This window comes from Scyliorhinus torazame, chromosome 1 (assembly GCF_047496885.1).
Source record: "Scyliorhinus torazame isolate Kashiwa2021f chromosome 1, sScyTor2.1, whole genome shotgun sequence".
Classification (NCBI taxonomy): domain Eukaryota; kingdom Metazoa; phylum Chordata; class Chondrichthyes; order Carcharhiniformes; family Scyliorhinidae; genus Scyliorhinus; species Scyliorhinus torazame.
In genome coordinates, this window is record NC_092707.1 from 52,785,539 (window position 1) to 52,809,089 (window position 23,551).

Sequence of the window (23,551 nt, forward strand, 5' to 3'; positions counted from 1 at the left end):
TTTGAGAACATGACAGCAATTTTTAAAGGCTGCGATAGTTTTATTATTTGGATTTTTAAAATTAGTGCTGCATCTACATATGTTTAATTGGTTTATTCTGAGCCAGTAGTATAGCTGACTGCATGGAAAACTGTTAATTTCCCTGTTCTTTTGCTTTCCATGCTTTCTAAAGTGTGACACCTCTCGATATCTGAATATGATCTGGTTTGGTTGAGAGCAAAATCATGAACGTGCTTTGGATGTTTTGCGCGGTTCATTGTACACACCTCTGAACTTGTTATGAAAATCCCTTTGCATTTTTGGATTTTGCAGTTCCCAAGTGGAATCAAGCAAACGGTTGTTTTTTTTTCAAAGCAGATATTTTTATTTAATTTTAAATGCATTCTGGGTTTTTAACTTTTTTAAGTTATACAAATTAACTACATTTTCATTCTAGAAATTATTATCCTTGCGACTTGATAAGCTTCTCAACCTGAGCTCTAAAATGATGTATGTGTTTCCAGCATCCAACAGATGTAGACTACAGAGTGATGGCAACCTTCACAGAGTTTTTCACAACTCTTCTCGGGTTTGTCAATTTTAGACTGTATCAGAGCCTCAATCTTCTTTATCCTCCAAAGGTAGGTGACATTTCTGTTGATTAATTTAACAACTTTGCAAGTGTCCCGGAGATGATTTGGAACTTCATGCTTATGTACAATGTGTGAACAATGATTCAGATTATGCATGGTCCCGTTTTCCTCCTTCAAATTTCTTCCCACTGTATATATTTCTGCTTTCTTTGTTTTGTAGGCCTAGTTTGATGAAGCCCTACGTAGGACAGCGAACGTGTTTTGATGGCTCTGCCCAACTTGTATTGTTAAATCATTGTGCATCATCAGCATACAAAAGTAATGTTATTCCCCATTTCAGTAGCTTGAAGCCCATAGTGGCAATGCTCCAGCTGAGTGAATGTTTCAACTAGTGTAAAATAAGTAAAACTTTTTACTCCCCCAAAAAATTGGAGAATTCCAGTAAATCAACGAAGGTCATGTCCAACCGTGACTTTTCACGTGCAGTGGTTATCCATCAACTATATTGTTCATAATGGGTCTACTGTGCTTTTTAATACTGGGATAGTTCTAGAGCTTATAAAAGCATGTGGTGTAATTGTATTTTTCTAATATCAATTTTTCCAGAATAAAATCTATTGGAATGTTAATTATAGTTGTGATGTTTGCCAGGTACACTTAGTATTCAACACCTTGAGAAAGCTTGTTGGTAATCATACAGCAAAACACGTCAGCGCTGCCCTTAAATTGCCAGCTGATAGACAAAAGAGTAGGGTGGCCTGAGAGGCAAGGGGCTCCCCCTGTGGAAAATTGTTTGCGACTTTGTAAGAAACATCCACATCTGCACAGAATTCAGTGACCCACTATGAGGGGAATCTGAAGCATGAAATGGCCCCTTGAAACGCATTGTCTGATCTGGTTAAGTATAAGTGCTTTGTTTTCACATTGAACTATTGGATAGCACAATCAAATACTGTTCTGTTGGAACATGATGCATTTCTTTCAGCCCCCTTACTAGATGTATGCACATTCCTCCTCATGTGAAATATTCTTGTTTCGCTTGCATTTGTGACCTTTCGAACTATGAGCTATCCACATTCATAAATTAGTAATGTACCACTGCTGATGTTTCATCAGGTCATCCACTCTATCTTGCATAAAATAAATCAGAACTGATTTGTAATTATTTTAGCAAACATTATAATGGCACAGAGCCTTGTAACTTATGAGATTTATTTCTTAATAAATGCCATCTTTTGAGAAATTGCTATTTAATTTAATTACTAGAACGGATTTAATACACAGCTTCCATATTTCCAAGAGCGTCGATAATTTGTGGACTCACCAAATTCAATGTAAAAAAATTTGGTAAATGTAAGTTTATTTCTAAATTTAGAATGTGTTCAATAATCGCAATAATCCAGTTACGTTCGTGGTCAAGTTAAATAAACTAAAAACGGGAAAGAAAATAAATTGGATCTGGCTAATAAAAATGTAGAAGTACCACCTCAATTTGTGAAATTAATCACTGCAGCCCAAAAAAGAACTCAATCCATTGAAATGAAATTTCAAGCTACCATTTGCAAACAAGAGAAATGTCCATAAATATACAATAATCTTTATTGTCACAAGTAGGCTTACATTAACACTGCAATGAAGTTACTATGAAAAGCCACTAGTCGCCACATTCCGGCGCCTGTTCGGGTACACGGAGGGAGAATTCAGAATGTCCAAATTTCTTAATAACACGTCTTTCGGGACTTGTGGGAGGAAACCGGAGCACCCAGAGGAAATATACAGACAGTGACCCAATCCGGGAAGCAAACCTGGGACACTGGCGTGTGAAACAACAGTGCTAACCACTGTGCTACCATGCCGCCCATAAATGCCTCAATAAAATATTTTTATGCTTAAGGAACCTTTTTAGCAATGCTGTTTATTGCTGGTCAGGTATTTGTCATTTTTTGCATTGCCCTACAGATTCCCCATAAATGCATCTCATCTGCATATGCAGTATTCACTCTTAGTTGTAGGATTTGCCCATAAAGCAGGAGGTTTCTTTGTTCGTGGTTGCTAATTGCTTCAATATGTCTGTGTGTCATTGTCACATGCTTTACGGTATCTTGCATGCTGCATAACATGTTGTAACTACCATAGTTAGTTTCTTTATTCTTTCATGGGATGTGGATTGAGCTGAATGGCTTGCAAGGCCATTTCAGAGGACATTTAAGAGTCAACCACATTGCTGTGAGTCTGGAGTCACATTTAGTTCCGACCAGGTAAAGATGGCGGATTTCCTTCCTGAAAGGATATTGGTGAAGCAGATGAGTTTTTAATGATAATCGATGATAGTTTCATGGTCACCATTACTGAGACCAGCTTTGAATTCCAAATTTTATTCATTGAATTTAAATTCCACCAGATGCAATGGTTGGATTTGAACCAATGTCCCCTGGGCGCTAGCCTGGGCCTCTGGATTATTAGTCTAGTCACATTACCACTGTGCCACCATCTCCACAATTCACCAAACATTTGTGGTTTTAAAAAGTATTCTTTTATTTGTTTAGCGTAACTAACTAACTAAATTGAAAATGTATCTTCAGCTTGAAAACAAGCCTGAAGAAAGTGAGCTGAAGCAAGATGAAGAAAAATATGCAATGGACTCTGAAAGTTATATGGAGGTAAGTGGTGAACCAGAGAGAGTTCTAACCTTCCAAAAAAATGTCATGTTCTTCATTGTACTAATTTGAATTTTATGATTCTTGCAGAAACTGGCTGCCCTGGGTGCAAGTTTAGCTCGTGTGGTACCTTCGAATGAAGAGGATGACGTGGCACCTGATGAATTTCCTGCAGATGGAGTAAGTGTAAAACTACATTGCTCATCATTATTGAACAGTGTGGTTTTTCAGTGAGGGGGCAATCTTCTTTGTTGCTCAGCTCATAGTTTTGTAATCGGTTTGATTTCTACCACTCTTATTTTCATGACGGAAAATTGGGTGAACTTGGTGCAAGCAGTACTACCCCATGGGTGACCGTAAGAGCTTTCCATCAATCCTGTAGCTATAGCACAGACCACTTTGAGTTGGTGCAGTCAGAAAATATATTTGTATCCGCAGAGCTAATTGTCACTATTGTGTAGGGGACATTCAACATGGGGAAAATATAGGATCAACAGTGATTCTATTACCCAATACACCAATTGCATGCTGAAAGGGAAAATACCATACCAGCCATAAAATTTGAATGACACAGAATTTGATCAGCTTCAAGTTACTCTGTCTGAATCTTCTCAGAGCTTTTTATTGTTAAATTGCAACGGGCCAGAATTTACTTGAAAAGAATACTGCTGACGTTGATGTTTAAATACTGTAGGATCAAGACAATTTACTTTGTCCTTCTCAAGGGCAGTTCGGGATGGGCAATAAATGCAATAAACTAGCCAGTGAATGCCCACAACCCATGAATGATTTGTAAAAAAAGAGCATGGAAGTGCGAATGAAAGGAAATCTTAATTTAAGACTTTGAGATTTTCATAACCTGTGTGCTTCCGCCACAATAATTAGTTGCTGTTCACTGTTGAGAGTTGAACATGAATAGCAGCCATTTGACGAAGTAACCATAGCAGAGCTTGAATTTGAACCTTCAAGAGATGTGGGAGGGAAATTTAAAGAAAAATAAAAAATATTGTTTAATTTCCCCAGGGCACCAAAACACAACAGAATAGTGCACAAACAAGCATGCTTACTCCCAAAATAGTACTTTGAAAAAAAAAATAATTGCCGTTTTATTGCCAAATAAAATTTGCATATCCTTTATGTGACCTTGTGACTTTTTTGACTGATTTGCAAAACCACCTAGATTGGCCTCTTTTCAAGACCTTTTATGGGTATCCATGTTTTCATTTGTTTTTGTGCACTGAACCAGATTGTTTATTAAAAATCTGCTTTCCGCATGTTTAACCTTCCCTAAGTTTTCTATTAGCTTTTATATCATCTAGGCATTTACGTGTTGTTACTAGGGAAAGGAATGCTAAGTGTATATCGGATTTTGTTGCCATATTGATGTGTCACGAACAGAAGGTAAAAATGTTTTCAAACGTAGTTTGGTAATGGATTGCCATTTTATACCACAAATGTGTTAGCAGTGAAATACGAAGTGCTATTTTTCTACCTCCACAAACTTAATGGTATCTGCATTTCTCTTTCAGTTAAAGTATAAACTGATATTCGAGGAATAAGTTTTAACAGTGTATGTTGGTCTGCTAAAACAGAGTATTTACCAGGTTACCCAGGCAACGGGTTTAAGATTGTTATTTATGCATATGGGATTATCCTTAGCGGCAAAATAAATAACATACCCTGGAGTAACTTTTATAATTTATTCAGGAAAATGCCATGCTGCTTGAAGAGAGACAGAAAGAGCAACAAATATTAGAAAAACAGAAAAAGCTGTTTGAGGGAATGAAGTTTTTCTTGAACCGAGAAGTTCCACGTGAATCACTGGCATTTGTCATAAGGTATGTGTACCAGGTTGTATAACAAGTTTTAATCTTTCAGCCCTCTCCATTATTACTGATGCTGTCGACACATTACTGCTGGGATACAGTTCAACAAGTGCTCTACACTCGCTGGTACCTCGCACAGATGACCATTATTCATCTATTAACTCCAGTGGTTACTTTTGCCAGGCTGACTGACCATGGGGCCAAATCCAATTCTGCTCTCGCCTATGAATGCACGTATTGCTGGATAGTAATGTTGAGTGGGAACTCTCACTGACTTGTTTTTCACCTCGCCCTGCCCCACCTTGTATACACAAGGCCAAATGTAGCACCTTGCTGTCCCAACTGTGACATCAAACCTGGTATCTTCCTGGCCAGTGGGGCTCTGTTATTTTTCTGATAAAGTTGCTCAATCATTGAAGTTCATGGCCGCAATGATTAACGGTCACATCATACTCATTTCAGTGCAGTTTCCCTCCTTTTAGTCCCCTCATTTTGAATTTTGTTAAGATACAGTTCTGCAATCAGGCCATTTTTATATGTAAATGTCTCCAGGCTGTCGGTGGGCTATTTGATTATGTAGAGGAGCAAAATCAAGCTCAATCTGGTTCACAAATGCACAATTTGCATCACTTGTCACTGGATTGAAGGGTGAAATGGGAATTGTGACTGAGGATTTCTCTCTATGTAGATTTGTTCATTACTCAAAAGATTTACTCAAACTGTTTTCTAAACTGTTTCCAATTGATTTGTTTTATCAATTTTGTTTAGGTGTTTTGGAGGCAACGTATCATGGGATAAGTCACTTTGTATAGGAGCTGTTTATCCAGTTACAGATGAAACCATTACACACCAGATAGCGGACAGGCCAAATCTTGATAAACAGTTTATCAACAGGTATGATTTTATAAAATTTTAGGTTCAGTAATTGAGATATATTTTGTTGCCAATCCTAGCTCTGTTAAAGATGGTTACTTTTTAAAAATTCATTTATGAGGGCAGAACGGTGGCGCAGTGGGTTAGCCCTGTGTCCTCACGGCGCCGAGGTCCCAGGTTCGATCCCGGCTCTGGGTCACTGTCCGTGTGAAGTTTGCACATTCTCCCCGTGTTTGCATGGGTTTCGCCTCCACAACCCAAAGATGTGCAGGGTAGGTGGATTGGCCACGGTAAATTGCCCCTTAATTGGAAAAAATGAATTAGGTACTATAAATTTATAATATTTTTTTTAAAAATTCATTTATGAGATGTGGGCGTTGCTGGCTAGGTTATCATTTATTGTCCATCCCTAGTTTCCCTTCAGAAGGTGGTGGTGAGCTGTCTTCTTTAACCGCTACAGTCCCAGAACTGTGGGTACACCCACAATGCTGTTAGGGAGGGAATTCAAGGTTTTTGACCCAGTGACAGTGAAGGACTGGCGATATATTTCCAAGTCAGGATGGTGAGTGACTTGGAGGGGAACCTCCATGTGGTGCTGTTCCCAGGTATCTGCTGCTCTTATTCTAGATGGTAGTGATTTGTGGGTATCGAAGGTGCTGCATGAGGAACTTTGGTGATTTGCTGGAGTACATCTTGTAGATGGTACACATGGCTGCCACTATTCGTTGGTGGTGAAGGGAGTGAATGTTTGTGGTAGGAGGATATAATAAGTCCAGGGAGGCAGAAGCCCCTTCACCAGAATTCCTTTTATTAACAAAACTAACAGCAGTGCGACCATGTGGATTCAGCTTGCTGTCTACACCTGGGAGTGCAGAGGATCTGACACTCCCTTGTTCTCTACAGAGAAGAGGTTCCCTGATTGGGCCACTAATCGAGGAACTTTTATTCCAATTGGCCAATCTCAAAGGCCTGGTCTAAATCATTAGAGATTAGCAATCAAGCTTTTTCCTGGATGGTGTTGAATTTCTTGTGTTGCTGGAGCTGCACTCATCCTGGCAAGTGGAGACTATTCCATCACACTTCGGATTTGTCCCTTGTCGGTGGTGGACAGGTTTGTGGGGGCAGGAGGTGAGTTACTCTATGCAGGATTCCTAGCCTCTGATCTGCCTTGGTAGCCACAAGTGGTGGCATAGTGGTTAGCACTGCTTTCTCAGTGCCAGAGACCCGGGTTCAATTCCAACCTTGGGACTGTCTGTGTGGTGCTTGCACATTCTCCCCGTGTCTGCATGGGTTTCCTCCGGGTGCTCCGGTTTCCTCCCACAGCCCAAAGATGTGCAGGTTCGGTGGATTGGCCAAGCTAAATTGCCCCTTAGTGTCCAGGGATGTACAGATTAGGTGGGGTTACAGGGATAGGGTGGGGGAGTGGGCCATGGTAGAGTGCTCTTTCAGAGGGTCAATGCGGACTCAATGAGCTGAATGGCCTCTTTCTGCACTGGAGGGAGTCTGAATATATGGCTAATTTTCTGTTCAATGGTAACCCCAGGATGGTAATGCCATTGAAGGTAAAGAAAAATTCAGAATATGCCCTCCACATGGCATTTGCTAGGTTAATGAACTCGAGCACAAAAAACTGCAGAAGATGGCCTAAAACAAAAGTTGATCCTGATCATGGCATTTTCAAACACCAGGACATGTTAACTTGCTCTATTTTTGCACTCCAGCACCTGTCACAGAGCTTTAGACATTGGCTTCATGCCCCAGAAACTGTCTAAGTAAAGAACAAATTCCCCATTTTCCTTGCCCAACCCCACAACAAAAGAAAATACAATAAATTATGTTTGGCTTTGGTTCTTTCTACATTGGCTTGCAAAGCTGAACTTGATTCAAAAATAATTTCATCCATTCTTTTAACTGAAATTTAATCCTTTGCTTTAAAATATTGTGAAAAATACGTTTACTGATTCTTCCGCATAAATTGTTGTTCTTGCAGGGTAATTTAGTCAGTGATTGAACAAATGTCTGCATTTTTTAATTTCTGAAAAAATAGCAAAAGTTTTCCTCATGATTTGAGGAAATTTGAAAGAAATTAACAAGCGCACCATCTGCTTGCCGAACATCCCCCGTGTAATGAGCAGCAATTCCTAAATATATGACTGAGCGCCATCACCAACTTTTAAGATGAGCCAAGCAGTTTATTAAATAGCTTTCTCCCCCTTTTATGTTACCACATCTGCTTTGCACCTCCTTCCATAACCGGTAGTCAAGGTGTTGCACTTGTTGCCAACCAGCAACAGAACTAGGACTACTGGATGCGATAGTTTTATTTACTTCTCCTTTCAGTGAGACACTTCAACAAGTGTATTACCTGAAAGTAGCAAAAGCTGCCCACCCAGAAGTGGGTTTCAATATTGGGTTGGAATTCCCCCTCCCATTTGATTCTGACATTACAAATGATGAGAGGCTCTGAAATGAATCATTTTTTTAAAAAGTGAAATGTTGCAGAATACAAACCTACGAATTAGAAGCAAGAGCTCGCCACCTAGCCCCTCGAGTCTGGCTGATCTGAACTCAACTCCATGTCCCCCCCCCCCCCCCCCCCAAATAACTCTCCGCCCCTTTGCTTCTCAAGAATATATCGACATCTGCTGTTTAAAAAGATTCAAAGACTGCTCCTCCACCAAATCTTGAGGAAGAGAATTCCAAAGATTGCCAACCCTCAGTGAGAGAAGAAAATTCTCTTCCCCTCTCATCTTTATTATGTGACTCCTTTATTGAAAAAAAATTTTTTTTAAGAGTACCCAATTCTTTTTTTCCCAATTAAGGGGCAATTTTAGTGTGGCCAATCCACCTACCCTGCACTTCTTTGGGTTGTGGGGGTGAGACCCAAACCGACACGGGGAAAATGTGAAAACTCCACACGTCAGTGACCCAAGGCTGCGATCATACCTGGGTCCTTGGCGCCGTAAGGCAGCAGTGCTAACCGCTGCGCCACTGTGCCACCTTGATACTTTTATTTTTAAACAGTGACCCCAAGTTCTATATTCTACCACAAGAGGAAACATCCTCTTCGCATCCATCTTGTTAAGACATCTCAATCCTATCTGGTGTACGTACCTTTATTTTGATCTGCGAGTTGAGCATTAGCTCAATATCCATGTGTAATTGTCCTCTGGTGCACATTATTTTTATCATTGTTCAGCACTCTTATTTTTAATTTGCAGGTATTATATCCAGCCCCAGTGGGCTTTTGACTCTGTTAATGCCAAAGCACTGCTTCCTGTAGAAGATTACTTTCTGGGAGTGACTTTACCACCTCATCTGTCTCCATTTGTGGAGGAGAAAGATGGAGACTACATTCCACCAGAGAAACTCAAACTCTTGGCCATTCAGAGAGGCGAGAATACATGTAAGCTGGATAATGCACTGATTCATGTTATTTCTGAATGCAAGTATCCTCTCAGATTTATATCTTGATTGTGTGCTTAAAAATTACTGACCTTTGGCCTGCAGTGGGGAGGCAGTGGTGTAGTGGCATTGTCGCCTGACTAGTTATCCAGAAACCCGAGTCATGCTCTGGGCACTCTGGTTTGAATGCCACCATGGCAGATAGTGAAATTTGAATTCACTTTTTTTTTTAAACCTAGAATTGAAAGTCTAAAGGTGACCATGAAACCATTGTCATAAAACCCATCTGGTTCACTAATGTCTCTAGGAAAGGAAATCTATCGTCCTTGCCTTGTCTGGCCTACATGTGACTTCAGATCCATAGCAATGTGGTTGACTCTTAAATGCCCTCGGAGATGGGCAATAAATACTGGTCCATCCAGCGACATCCCATGAACGAATTAAAACTCAGTCTTGATAGATTTCTGATTTAAAGTTTACGCAATATGAAATTATAATGATCTTATCATCTTTATTAGTGTCGCAAGTAGGCTTACATTGACACTGAAATGAAGTTACTGTGAAAAGCCCCTAGTCGCCACATTCCGCGCCTGTTCGGGTACATTGAGGGAGAATTCGGAATGTCTAATTCACATAACAAAGACATCTTTTGGGACTTGTGGGAGGAAACCGGAGCACCCGAAGGAAACCTACGCAGACACGGGGAGAACATGCAGACTCTGCCGAGACAATGACCCAAACCGGGTATCGAACCTGAGTCCCTGGCGCTGTGAAGCATCAGTGCTACCCACTGTGGGTTGTGTTGTATGTTTGATTCGGAAAACATGGCCCTAATTGGTTGACCTGAAAGACAAAAGCCGTCTTGCCTATAACATTTGCCACTTTGGAGGACTTTATAATAATAAAAGCAAAATACTGGCGATGCTGGAGATCGGAAATAAAATCAAAAAGTGCTGGAAAAAATTCACAGGTTTGGCAGCCCCTGTGGAGAGAAAAACAGAGTTAGCATTGAGTCCAATATGACTTTTCTTTGGAACCAAAGTCAGGTAGGGGTGTAATAGGTTTTATGTTTTTGAGAAAGTGTGGTAGGTAGGACAAAGTAAAAGGTCAGGGAATCGGTTAGAGGTCATGGGAAAGTAAAGATCAAAGATGTAATGGAACCAAAAGCAAAGCGAGTGGTAATGATAGTATTAAAGCTACAAAAGATTGATCCAGAGTAGGTGTGAATAGCAGAATAAAGGTGGACGTAGTCTAAAAACAAAAACAGAAGATCAAGATCGAGACTTGCACTAGGGGAAAGAAATTCAAAATGGAGCAGAGAGTTCATGGTCTGAAGTTGTTGAACTCGATATTTAACTGTGAAGGCTATAAAGTCCCTAACTGGAAGATGAGGAGCTGTTCCTCCAGCTTGTATTGGGCTTCGCTAGAATATTGTAGCATGCTGAGGATTGAAATGAGAGCACGATGGCGAGTTGAAATGGCAAACGGCTAGAAGGTGGATTAGATTGGATTTGTTTATTGTCACGTGTACCGAGGTAGAGTGAAAAATATTTTTCTGCGAGCAGCTCAACAGATCATTAAATACATGGGAAGAAAAGGGAATAAAAGAAAATACATAATAGGGCAACACAACATATACAATGTAACTACATAAGCACTGGCATCGGATGAAGCATACAGGGTGTAGTGTTAATGAGGTCAGTCCATAAGAGGGTCATTTAGGAGTCTGGTGACAGTGGGGAAGAAGCTGTTTTTGAGTCTGTTCCTGCGTGTTCTCAGACTTCTGTATCTCCTGCCCGATGGAAGAAGTTGGAAGAGTGCGTAAGCCGGGTGGGAGGGATCTTTGATTATGCTGCCCGCTTTCCCCAGGCAGCGGGAGGTGTAGATGGAGTCAATGGATGGGAGGCAGGTTCGTGTGATGGACTGGGCGATGTTCACGACTCTCTGAAGTTTCTTGCGGTCCTGGGCCGAGCAGTTGCCATACCAGGCTGTGATGCAGCCCGATAGGATGCTTTCTATGGTGCATCTCTAAAAGTTGGTAAGGGTTAATGTGGACATGCCAAATTTCCTTAGTTTCCTGAGGAAGTATAGGTGCTGTTGTGCTTTCTTGGTGGTAGCGTCGACATGGGTGGACCAGGACAGATTTTTGGAGATGTGCACCCCTAGGAATTTGAAACTGCTAACCATCTCCACCTCGGCCCCGTTGATGCTGACAGGGGTGTGTACAGTACTTTGCTTCCTGAAGTCAATTACCAGCTCTTTAGTTTTGCTGGCATTGAGGGAGAGATTGTTGTCGCTACACCACTCCACTAAATTCTCTATCTCCCTCCTGTATTCGGACTCGTCGTTATTCGAGATCCGGGCCACTATGGTCGTATCGTCAGCAAACTTGTAGATGGAGTTGGAACCAAGTTTTGCCACGCAGTCGTATGGTGGTGCTTGTGGACTGAGCGATCCACAAAGTGGTCAGCCTGTCTGTGTTTGGTCTCCCCAGTGCCCATAGCCTTGAATGCTATGACATTTCAAGTGCTCATCCATGTACTTTTTAATGATTGTGAGGTTTCCTGACTCTACTACCCTCCCAGGCAGTGCATTCCAGATTTCTACCACCCTGAAATGTTTACTCAGATCCCCTCCTGCCTCCCACCTTAAAATTATGTCCCCTTGTTATTGAACCTTCAACTAAGGGAGCAGCTGCTTCCTGTCCATATCCCTTATAAGCTTATATACCCCTTCTTTGCTTTAAAGAAAACAACCTGAACCTATCCAACCTCCATGTAACGCTGATGGGCATTAATTCAGATAAACTCCTTCAGGAAATGTTTCCAGTGAATGATGATGCATAGAACCTGTAAATGTATAATTGGCCTGTATCTCCATATTAATGTATTGGTTCATTCTCCTCAAGTGCTACCCCTTCCTCCCTTTTAAAAGTACCGTCAACTTCATCATTCTTCCACAGGCAACCTAAACAAAGTCAATCGACTCTTGGGTCTTTGTTTTGACTTCAACTGGCTTGGATTCTGTTAACACAACCCACCACCCTCCAATCTAGAATCCTACCTTTACTTCTAAGTACTTTGTTGTGTAGGCGCTTCTCAAATCTGTGCCCATTATTCTTGTAACTTCTTGTTGCAATTTCTCGAGCACTTAAGTGGCCCTTGTCAACGTCACAAATGGCAGACCGCCTGTGGTTTTGAAGTGATTTATTTTCACTCGCCAGCCTTTGCAGATGTTGATGTGATTCCTGCCCAACATTCTCCAGCACTTGTTCTGAATGACATTGCTGTACATGATTCTATTCTCATGTATCCATTTGTAGCAAATGCAGCCCCAGCATTGGCATTTTTTCAGCCTGGCATTCTCCCAAGTGTTCCATGGCGCCCTCAACTTCATTTACTTCTTGACAGCTACAGACATGAGGATAGCCACCATGTACACAGTGAAAACACCCAGCTCAACCTGTTCATCACCACTCAGTCCCTTCACTGCCACTTAATTTACTAGTCTGATATGGCGTGTTGGATGAGTCCCAGTTTTCTCCACTTGCCCATAGGGAGGATGTGAACATTGACTTCCACTCCCTGGGACAAGCTCTGTACATATGCCACCAATTCTATCCTCATTGGGGACCATCTCTGATAAAATCAGGCTATTAGCAACTTCTGCATCCTGTTTTACCCATTGTCCCAATCATTTGGTCACTCCTCCTGATAACTCCTCCTTTGGCTCAGCATCCAGTTTTGCTTGATACATCTCTGTGAAGCACCTTGGGACATTTTTATACATATACATATATTTTAAATAGGCAGCATTTATTTGCAACACAAATGGATTTCTGATGAGTGACACCCACCCAACAGTCTGTCTGCAAAGTTTAATTTGACCCTGCCCATCACTCCTATGCTCACTGACTTACATTGGCATCCGGTCAGGAAATGTCTTGGTATTAAAATCATTCCCCCCATCCCCCACCCTTTTGTTTTTTCAATGGCTTCACCTCTCCGTCTCTAATCTCCTCCAACCCCACAACCCTCCACTATATCTGCACTCCTCTAATTCTAGCCACTTCACGTTGTAAAATAGCAACAGTAACTAACTCCTCTATTCAAGAAAGGAGGAAGACAAAGCAGAAAACTACAGGACGGTTAGCCTAACATTTCAATGGGAAACATCTAGAATCTATTACTTCAGAGATTGTAGCAACAACCATGTTGGCTGTCTTAAGAGTTTCTGTGAAAGGGGAACTGTGCTTCACTAATTTCTAGACTTTGAGGTCCTACAAGGAATGTGGGTAAAGGGGAACCTGCAGATGTGGTGCATTTGGATTTCCATAAGGTGCAGCATCAAAAAATTACCACAGAAAATAAGATCTCATGGTGTAAGTTGTAAAGAGTATATAGCGTCTGCAAAGAGATATAGATAGGTTAAGTGAGTGGGCAAAAAATCGGCAGATGGAGTATAATGTGGAAAAATTTGAATATGTCCACTTTGGCAAGAAGAATAGAAAAGCAGCTTGTGATTGAAATGGAGAGGGATTCCAGAACTCTGGTACAGAGGGATCTGAGTGTCTCAGTAGATGAAACCCACAAAGTTAGTATGGAGATACAGCAAATGATTGGGAAAACAAATGGAATGTTGTTATTTCATTGGAAATTAAATATAAAAGTACGGAAGTTTTGGATCACTGGAGTGCTATGTGCAGTTTTGGTCTCCTTACTTAAGAAAGTATGTAATTGCATTAGAAGCAGTTCAGAGAAGGTTAACTAGACTGATTCCTGGGGTGTAGGTGTTATCTTATGAGAGGTTAAATAGGTTTGGCCTGTATCCATTGCAGTTTAGAAGAGATTAGAAACCGATGCGATCCTGATGGGACTTGACAGGGCAGATACTGAAAGTTGTTTCTCTTGTGGGAAAGACGATAATTGGAGGACACATTTTAAAATGAGGGGTTTCCCATTTAAGATGGAGATGAGGACAATGTTTTTCTCCGTCATTAGTCTGTGGCGTCCTCTTTCACAGACAGCAGTGGCGGTAGGGTAATAGAAAATTTTTCATTGTCAAGGGAGCCGAAGGGTATTGGGGATCAAGAGGAAATTTGAGGTCACAATCAGATCCACCGTGATCTTGTCAAATGATGTGGCTAGGTCAGTGGGCCGAATGGCCTTCTCCTATTTTAGGAGCATCCCAGATTTTAATCACTCCACCATTGCTAATTGCGCTTTCAGTTGCCCAAGGTATTAATCTTGGAATTCCTCCCCTACACCACTCTGTCTCTCCATCCCATTTTCCTTTTTAAAGACGCTCCTCAAAAACAAGGTTTTGGTCACCTGACCTAATATTTCCTTATATGGCTCAATGCCATAAAGACATAGGAGCAGAATTAGGCCACTTGGCCGTCGAGTCTGCTCCGCCATTCAATCATGGCTGATATTTTCTCATCCCCATTCTCCTGCCTTCTCCCCATAGCGCCTGATCCCCTTATTAATCAAGAACCTATCTATCTCTGTCTTAAAGACACTCCATGAATTGGCCTCCACAGCCTTCTACGGCAAAGAGTTCCACAGATTCAGCACCCTCTGGCTGAAACAATTCCTCCTCATCTCTGTTTTAAAGGATCGTCCCTTTAATCTGAGATGGTATCCTCTGGTTCTAGTTTTTCCTACAAGTGGAAACATCCTCTCCACGTCCACTCTATCCAGGCCTCGCTGTATCTTGTCCGTTTCAATAAGATCCCCTCTCATTCTTCTAAACTCCCAACGAGTACAGACCCAGAGTCCTCAACCGTTACTCATACGACAAGTTCTTCATTCCAGGGATCATTCTTGTGAACTTCCTCTGGACCCTTTCCAAGGCCAGCACATCCTTCCTTAGACATGGGGCCCAAAACTGCTCACAATACTCTAAATGGGGTCTGACCAGAGCCTTATACAACCTCAGAAGTACATCCCTGGTCTTGTATTCTAGCCCTCTCGACATGAATGCTAACATTGCATTTGCCTTCTTAACTGCCGACTGAACCTGCACATTAACCTTAAGAGAATCGTGAGCAAGGACTCCCAAGTCCCTTTGTGCTTCTGCTTTCCGAAACATTTCCCCATTTGGAAAATAGTCTATGCCTAGATTCCTCCTTCCAAAGTACATAACCTCACACTTTTCCACATTGTATTTAATTTGCCACTTCATTGCCCACTCTCCTAGCTTGTCAAAGACCTCCTGCAGCCCCCTTGCTTCGTCAATACTATCTGTCCCTCTACAGATCTTTGTATCATCTGCAAACTTAGCAACAGTGCCTTCAGTACCTTCTTCCAGATCATTAATGTATATTGTAAAAAGTTGTCCCAGCACAGACCCCTGAGGCACACCACTAGTCACCGGCTACCAGCCTGAAAGTGACCCCTTCATCCCCACTCTTTGCCTTCTGCCAGTCAGCCAATCCTCTATCCACGCCAGGATCTTACCCTTAACACCATGGGCTTTTAACTTATTTAACAGTCTCCTATGCGGCACCTTGTCAAAGGCCTTCTGGAAATCTAAATAAATCACGTCCACTGATTCTCCTTTGTCTAACTTGCTTGTTACCCCCTCAAAGAATTCTAACAGATTTGTTAGACACGACCTCCCTTTGACAAAGCCGTGCTGACTCAGTCCTATTTTACCATGCACTTCCAAGTGCTTTGCGATCTCATCTTTAATAACAGACTGTAAAATCTTACCAATGACCGAAATCAGGCTAACCGGCCTATAATTTCACATCTTCTGCCCCCCTCCCTTCTTAAACAGTGGTGTTACATTAGCCACCTTCCAGTCCTCTGGGACCCTTTCTGCCTCCAGTGATTCCTGAAAGAGCTTCACTAATGCCTCCACAATTTCCTCAGCTATCTCTTTTAGGACCTTGGGGTGTAGTCCATCTGGTCCAGGTGACATATCCAGCTTCAGACCTTTCAGCTTCCCAGAACCGTCTCCTTAGTAATGGTCACTGCACTCACCTATGCCCCCTGGTTCTCCTGGAGCTCTGGCATCCCATTGGTGACTTCCACCGTGAAGACTGATGCAAAGTAACTATTCAGTTCGTCTGCCATTTCTTTGTTTCCTATTATTACTTCTCCAGCCACATTTTCTAGTGGTCCAATGTCTATTTTTTGCCTCTCTCTTACCTTTCATATATTGAAAAAATCTCTTCCTATCTTCCTTTATATTACTAGCTAGCTTGCTCTCGTACTTCAACTTCTCCCCTCTTATTGCTTTTTTAGTTGTCCTCTGCTCGCTTTTAAAGGCTTCCCAATCCTCTGGTTTCCCACTAATTCTCACCACTTTTTATACTTTTTCCTTGGCCTTTATGCTGTCCTTGACATCCCTTGTCAGCCATGGATGCCTTGTCCTCCCCTTAGCATGTTTCCTCCTCCTTGGGTTGAATTTCTGTTGTGCCTCCCTAATCACCCCCAAAAACTCCTGCCATTGCTGTTCCACTGTCTTTCCTGCTAGGCTCCTTTTCCAATCAACTCTGGCCAGCTCCTCCCTCATGTCTTTGTAGTTACCCTTATTTAATTGTAATACCGTTACATCTGATTGCAGCTTCTCCCTCTCAAACTGCACGGCAAATTCCATCATATTGTGGTCACTACTCCCTAAGGGTTCCTTCACCTTAAGTTCCCTAATCAAGTCTGCCTCATTACACATCACCAAATCCAGAATTGCCTGTTCCCTAGTAGGCTCTGTAACAAGCTGCTCCAAAAAAAATCTCTTCGACATTCCACAAATTCCATTTCTTGGGATCCACTATCAACCTGATTTTCCCAGTCCACCTGCATATTGAAGTCCCCCATGATTATTGTAATATTGCCTTTTTTACATGCCTTTTCTATCTCCTGATTTATTTTCTGCCCCACATCCTGACTACAGGGGGCCTGTACATAACTCCCATCAGGGTCATTTTAGCCTTGCGATTCCTCAACCCTACCCTCAGAGATTCTATGCCTTCTGATCCTATATCGCTCCTTGCTATCGATTTAACTTCATTTCTTACTGACAATGCAACCCCGCCCCCTTTGCTCATCTGCCTGTCCTTTCTATAAGACATATATCCTTGGATATTTAGATCCCAGCCCTGATCCCCTTGCAGCCACGTCTCTGTGATGTCCACAACATCGTACCAGCCGATTTCAATGTGCGCAATAAGCTCATTTACTTGTTCTGTATACTGCGTGCATTTAGGTACAACACCCTCAATCCTGCATTGGCCACCTCCCTTTTCACACTCTCCTCAGTCACTGTACCCTGTACTGTGGCCCTTTTTGACTATGGCTTCTCTGCCTTACACTTTCCCCTTTACTGCTTTTTGTTTCTGGCCCAGTTTTACTTCCCTCCGACTTCCTACATTGGATCTCATCCCCCTGCCACATTAGTTTAAACCCTCCCCAACAGCTGTAGCAAACCCCCCCCCCCCATGGACACCGGTTCCAGTCCTGCCCAGGTGCAGACCGTCCGGTTTGCACTGGTCCCATCTCCCCCAGAACTGGTTCCAATGCCCCAGGAATTTGAATCCCTCCCTCTTGCACCATCTCTCGAGCCACGCATTCCCCTCCCCTCCCCTATATTTGAAAGAAAAGCAGAATATACTCAACCTGTGTGCAAGTTGTGATTTGGAATCAAAAGCCAAAAGCATTTTAAAAGGAGTTTTGCTTTGCCTGAGGTGATTAGTGTCACCGGATACCTGTCACCCTCTGATATTTCCGATCAGACAAAAGCCGGCAGTGGAATTAAACTGCCGACCTTTTGTGAGCATGAATAGAAGACTGGATCCAATTACAACAAATGTGTGAAGGTTTTATGTAACTTGTCCTTATTTCAATCCTTATTTCATAAAACTTGGATCCTGTTGTATTTATTACAGATGAAAACAAAACTGAATCCGAGGAGGATGAAGAGAGTGACGAAGAGTCTGAGGATGATGAAGAAGAAGATATGGATGAAATAGAAAAGCAAGATGAGGAAAGACTGAAGAATATGGAGGCTGAGAAAGTGAAAAACAAAGTGAGTTCCAGTAGAAACAGCTTTGATTTAAATTTATGTAAAATTCAGTCTTTCACTATGCTATAATATTGACATTACATTAGGGGAGATGGTGGCATAGTGTTAATGTCACTGGACTAATAATTCAGAGACCCAAGTGTTGGAGATACAAGTTCAAATACCACCATAGTAACTGGTAGGATTACCAATAGAAAACCACCTGGTTCACTGATATTGTTTTAGTGCAGTCTTTAGCCAGTCTGGTCTACATACGACTGCAATCCCACAGCAATGTGGTTGACTCAGCTACCCCAATGTAATCGCCCTAACAAGCCACTCCGTTCAAGCAGCAATTAAGGATGGGTGACAAATACTGGCCTTGCCAATGATGCCCACATCCCTTGAAAGAATAAAGAATTTTGTTTTTAAACTTCAGCCTGTGGAGTTCAAACTCAAATGTGGCAAATACAAGACTGCTTTTTTGATCATTCATTTGTACGATGTGGGCTTTGCTGGCTGCACCAGCATTTATTGCACAACCCTAATTGCCCTTGGGAAGCTGGTGATGAATTGCCTTCTTGAGCTGTTGGAATCCATGTGGTGTAGGTACACCCACAGTTATGGTAGGGAGGAAATTCCAGGGCTTTGACCCAGCGACAGTGAAAGAATGGCGATGTATTTCTAAGTCAGGATGGTGAATAGCTTGGAGGGGAACCTCCAGGTGGTGGTATTCCCATCTGTCTGCTGCCTTTGTCCTTCTAGATGGTAGTGATTGAGGGTTTGGAAGATGCTGCCTAAGGAACCTATCTTGGTGAGTTGCTGAAGTGCATCTTTTAGATGGTACACATGGCTGCCTCTATGCATTGATGGAGGGAGTGAATGTTTGTAGATGGGGTACTAACCAAGCGGGCTGTTTGACTTGGATGATGTCAAGCTTCTTGAATGTTGTTGGAGCTGCACTCACCCAGGCAAGTGGTGAGTATTCTATCATACTCTTGACTTGTGCCTTGTTGATGGACAGGCTTTGGGTAGTCAGGAGGTGAGTTACGTACCACAGGATTCCTAGCTTCTGGCCTGCACTTGTAGCCACAGTATTAATATATGGCTAATCCAGTTAAGTTTGACTTGTTCTGAAATATGGGGGGAAAAGAGAGGGAGAATTAGTTTGGGTAGCCCTGTTTTTCAAGCGATACTGTGAAGAATGCATAAGTATTCCAGGTGCAGAAAGCACCCCAAGCTGTGCGGGTATCGATCAGATTTCCCCTCAGATTACCTTCAGTTCTGTGGCCCAGTCAAAACTGGCAGTCGTACAAGTTAACTGAATTTCAGAGTTGGCGTTAAATTAGAAAGGAATTTCTTACAGTTTGGAATGATAGTGTGCTGGAAATCTTGCAAATAATTTTAACCCATATAATATAGACAAGTAGTACCTCCTGCAAGTTGATACTTTCTTCCTCTAAAAATATAAAAAGCCTAAGATTGAAAAGATGAGGGCTGACGCTAAGGTGCAGCTTTGTCAAAATATGCCAAGCACTTCAAAATTGAACTACTGCAAGTCAAGTGAACGTTGCTTTGCTATCGTTGCAGTTTATTTCTGATAAGAGTTCAGGGAATGCAAAATTGGGGCAATTATATTTGCGCTTTTCGACATGTCCCTGAGTATCCTTGTGCAGTTGTTGAGCTGTGCATTGGTTATTTGTAAATGTCACAAGTTAACAGCCCATCGATACACTCCGTGAGTCACTGATTCAGTGTTGATGCTGTTTCCACAGCAACTAAATGTGAAAGTAACTGCAGGAATCGTCAAGGTGGAGAACAAGTCAGAGGCATCCCAACGAGAACAGGCTGAAGAAAAACGCCTGGCTATCATGATGATGAAAAGAAAGGAGAAGTATTTGTATAATAAAATCATGTTTGGCAAGAAGAGAAAAGTTCGTGAGGTTTGTGTTTTTCAGTTTTTATTTCATTATCTAAAATGCTATGCGGTCCTGCATTTTAAGTATGGAGTACTAAAGAAGTTGTACACTAATTGTACAAATCTGTAGGATTTTCTTAAATGTTAATGGATGTGTTCTATTTAAGACTTAAGGCACTAGTTCCTGTCTCTTAACAAATTTGGGAGGGAATTAAACTGTTATACAGAAATGAGTAATTGAGTTCACTTGAAGTGATGAGAGCTAATGAGGGTTTATTTTAAATACAAGATTTTTTTGTTCCATCCTTCAATATTTCTGCTATTGTTTCGTTTTGATCAGATAGTGGGAGGGACACTGGGCATAAAATGAATCAAAGAAGACCCTCGAGACTGAGGGAGGGAGGCTTTATGAAGCTACACAATATATTGTGCTGGCGAGCTGAATGTTGGGCCTATAAGATAAAGACATGACAATAGAGGAAGGGAGTGCAAGCTAATACTAAAGAATCAATTTAATGGAAATGGCAGTGTGCCAAGACTGAGCTAATATGGGAATGCGCTGTAAGTTTGCACTGCCTCCAGGCTTGAATTGTGTACATTGACTGGAGCACACTATAGTTTTAGCGCACAGAGTAACTGGGAGCATAATGTGACATTATTGAATGGGCCAGTTAAAAACCACAAGAGATTTCTCGGTCTTCTCAACACTGATTTTGTGTTGCAACCGTTAACTCTCATGGTCTATTTAAATTCAGATGAAAGTTTCAGCTGAGGAGTTGAACATAATCCTCAGCATGCACTAGCTGCTTTTTGACCTTGTCACAAAGTGAAGTTTATTTGTGCATAAAATAAAGTCTTCATGAATTTATTTTTTTAAAAAGCATATGCCCACATTTTTATTGGAAATAATTGAAATTCTTATGATTCTTAAGCCATTAGGGACCCAACTAGTGGGAATAGAACAGTCTTTCATATTCGCTCTGTTCAATTCACATTCCTTTTCTTCTCGTCCTTCCCTCCGCTCCAAAATATGAGTGTTACAAGGCTGGCTGATAGCTGCGAGGAGAGATACCGATGACTGCTTTTCCATAGGATATTGGCCAGCACCCAAGTAGCATAACCATAGGATTACATAACATATACAACACTGTGATCGACCACTTAGCCTAACCCGTGCACACCTGTGTTTCTGCTCCACTTGAACTTCCTGCCATATATTCTTTTTTTCATCTAAATCTATCATCATAAGCATTTATTCTCTTCTCTCATATGCTTGTCTAGTTACCCCTTAAATGCATCTTTACTATTTGCTTCAACCATTCCTTGGGCTAGCAACTTCCATGCTCTCACTACTCTTTTTGGTGAATAATTTCTGAATTCCCAGTTGGATTTCTTGTTGACAGTCTATATTGATGACCTCTAATTATGTTCTTTGCACAAGAGCAAACGTTCCCTCTGTATCCACTCTTCTCAAAAATATTTCTGATATCTTTGTAAATCTTCTGCACCCATTTCAGTGCCTCTATACCCTTTTTCTAATGTGGCAAGCAGAAATGTACTACTTCATGTGTGGTCTCACCAAGGTTTGATACTGTACTTTACAATTCTATCCCTCTAACAATAAAGCCTGGCATTTGGCTTGCTTTTTCTTTTAATGGCCTTGCTAACCTGTGGTACAACTTTTAGTGATTAATGGATTTATACTCTGATATCCCTTTGTTCCTGTACCCCATGTAGACCTGCACCGTCCAAGTATTAAGTGTTTCCCCAATGCTTAAAATGTACTACCCTTCATGTATCTGTGTTGAACTTTGTTTGCCTTTCTGCAAGTTTATCAATGTCCTGTAATTTATTGCAGTCCGACTGAGTATTGACTATTGCCCCAACCACCTCAATTTGGCATCATCCGCAGACCTGATTCTAAAGTCCAAATCTTTCAAGTAAATTGTGAACAGCAGTGGTCTCGGGTCTGATCTTTGTGGAACACTGGTGCCCACCTCCTGCTACTCTGTATAGCTACCCTTTAATCCCACTCTCTGCTTGCTGTCTTCAAACCATTTAACAATCCATTCTGCCACTTGTCCACTGACACCACATTCTTTGACTCCATAGTCTCTGACCTTAGTAGTCTTTCATTGGGCATCTTATCAAAGGCCTTTCATCTAAAAACCTGACAAAAAAAGTTTGTGGAGTTTTTGTCAGGAAGTTTGAATTAAGGCAGCTCTGGATCTAGATTAGGAAGGGAAATCTTCCATTTTTTCTCATTTATGTGGTGGATTATTTGAATTTTTTAATATTAGAATGCTTGTATTTTAACACTACAATACACTATCCAACCTGCATTTTGTTTACCTCCCCCTGCAGAAAAACAAGTTGGCAGCTAAGAGGAAGGCTCATGACGATGTAATTAAAGCTGAGAAAAAGAAGAGCAAAAAAACAAAATCACAATAAAATACTGAAAACATTGGGTATATGAAATTTTAAACAAAATTCCATGAATGGTGATGAACATCAAGGTACTATTCTTTCATTGTCTCCTCTTCTGAGGCAGTTTCATTGCATGCTGGATTTCATAAATTACCACCGAGAATGAAATCTGTGACTGAAAAAAGTTATTCAAGACTTCGCTACAAGAGCACCTGAGCAATGCAAGATTGGTAGTGTCGTCTTTACAGGACATGCCTTACTTACGCTTATCAATTTCCAGACCTATTGTATAGAGTGCTTTATTATTAAAATTTAAGAGTGCCATTTGGTCTGCAGGAATATGTAATACATTGTGTGTGTGCAGCTTAGGCTTGCACTGAAGAATGGGAAAAGTCTGAAAAGTGGAATCATAAATATAGTTTAAAACAGTGTAAACGGTTTGTGCATTTTGCCATTCCAAGTTTGTTCTTTCTCCAGTCATGAGATTAAAACATTTCCGGTATCTTCATTTCATTTGAGATCTTTTCATTTAGTTACTTGTTGAAATTGAAAATGAGCACGTCAAATAAGTGAACTAGTAAGACAAAAACTGTAGTAATCAAAAAGTAAATTGTCGCCATCAAAAAGGATGATCAATGCTGTCGCAACTGTTATTAAACATTAAAATCTTAAGCTATGAAATGGAAGCACAAACAGCCCATTGTAGGTGAGCTGGAATCTCCCTCTTCCTGATCATTGTTCTTTACATAAAGGCGAGTCTCAAAATCCTTGGAATGAAAGGTTTTTTAATCTGCAAAGAAACACCGATGTGTAAAGAGGCGCTGCCCGAGTGCTTGTTTCATTTCACTGGAAAATGAAAAATGG

At 41.3% G+C, this 23,551-nt stretch overlaps 1 protein-coding gene across 1 annotated transcript in view; it reads left to right on the plus strand.

Moving 5' to 3' along the window:
• Positions 1–23,195, plus strand: part of pes (pescadillo) — a 62,222-nt gene extending 39,027 nt beyond the window's left edge. The window contains exons 7-15 of the mRNA XM_072492770.1: positions 504–620; positions 3,155–3,232; positions 3,320–3,409; positions 4,937–5,067; positions 5,824–5,949; positions 9,150–9,334; positions 18,227–18,366; positions 20,118–20,285; positions 22,625–23,195. Of these exons, the coding sequence (XP_072348871.1) occupies positions 504–620; positions 3,155–3,232; positions 3,320–3,409; positions 4,937–5,067; positions 5,824–5,949; positions 9,150–9,334; positions 18,227–18,366; positions 20,118–20,285; positions 22,625–22,711 (1,122 nt within the window). The 3' untranslated portion in view covers positions 22,712–23,195. The remainder of the gene's footprint in view (positions 1–503; positions 621–3,154; positions 3,233–3,319; positions 3,410–4,936; positions 5,068–5,823; positions 5,950–9,149; positions 9,335–18,226; positions 18,367–20,117; positions 20,286–22,624) is intronic.
• The last annotated feature ends 356 nt before the right edge of the window (positions 23,196–23,551 follow it).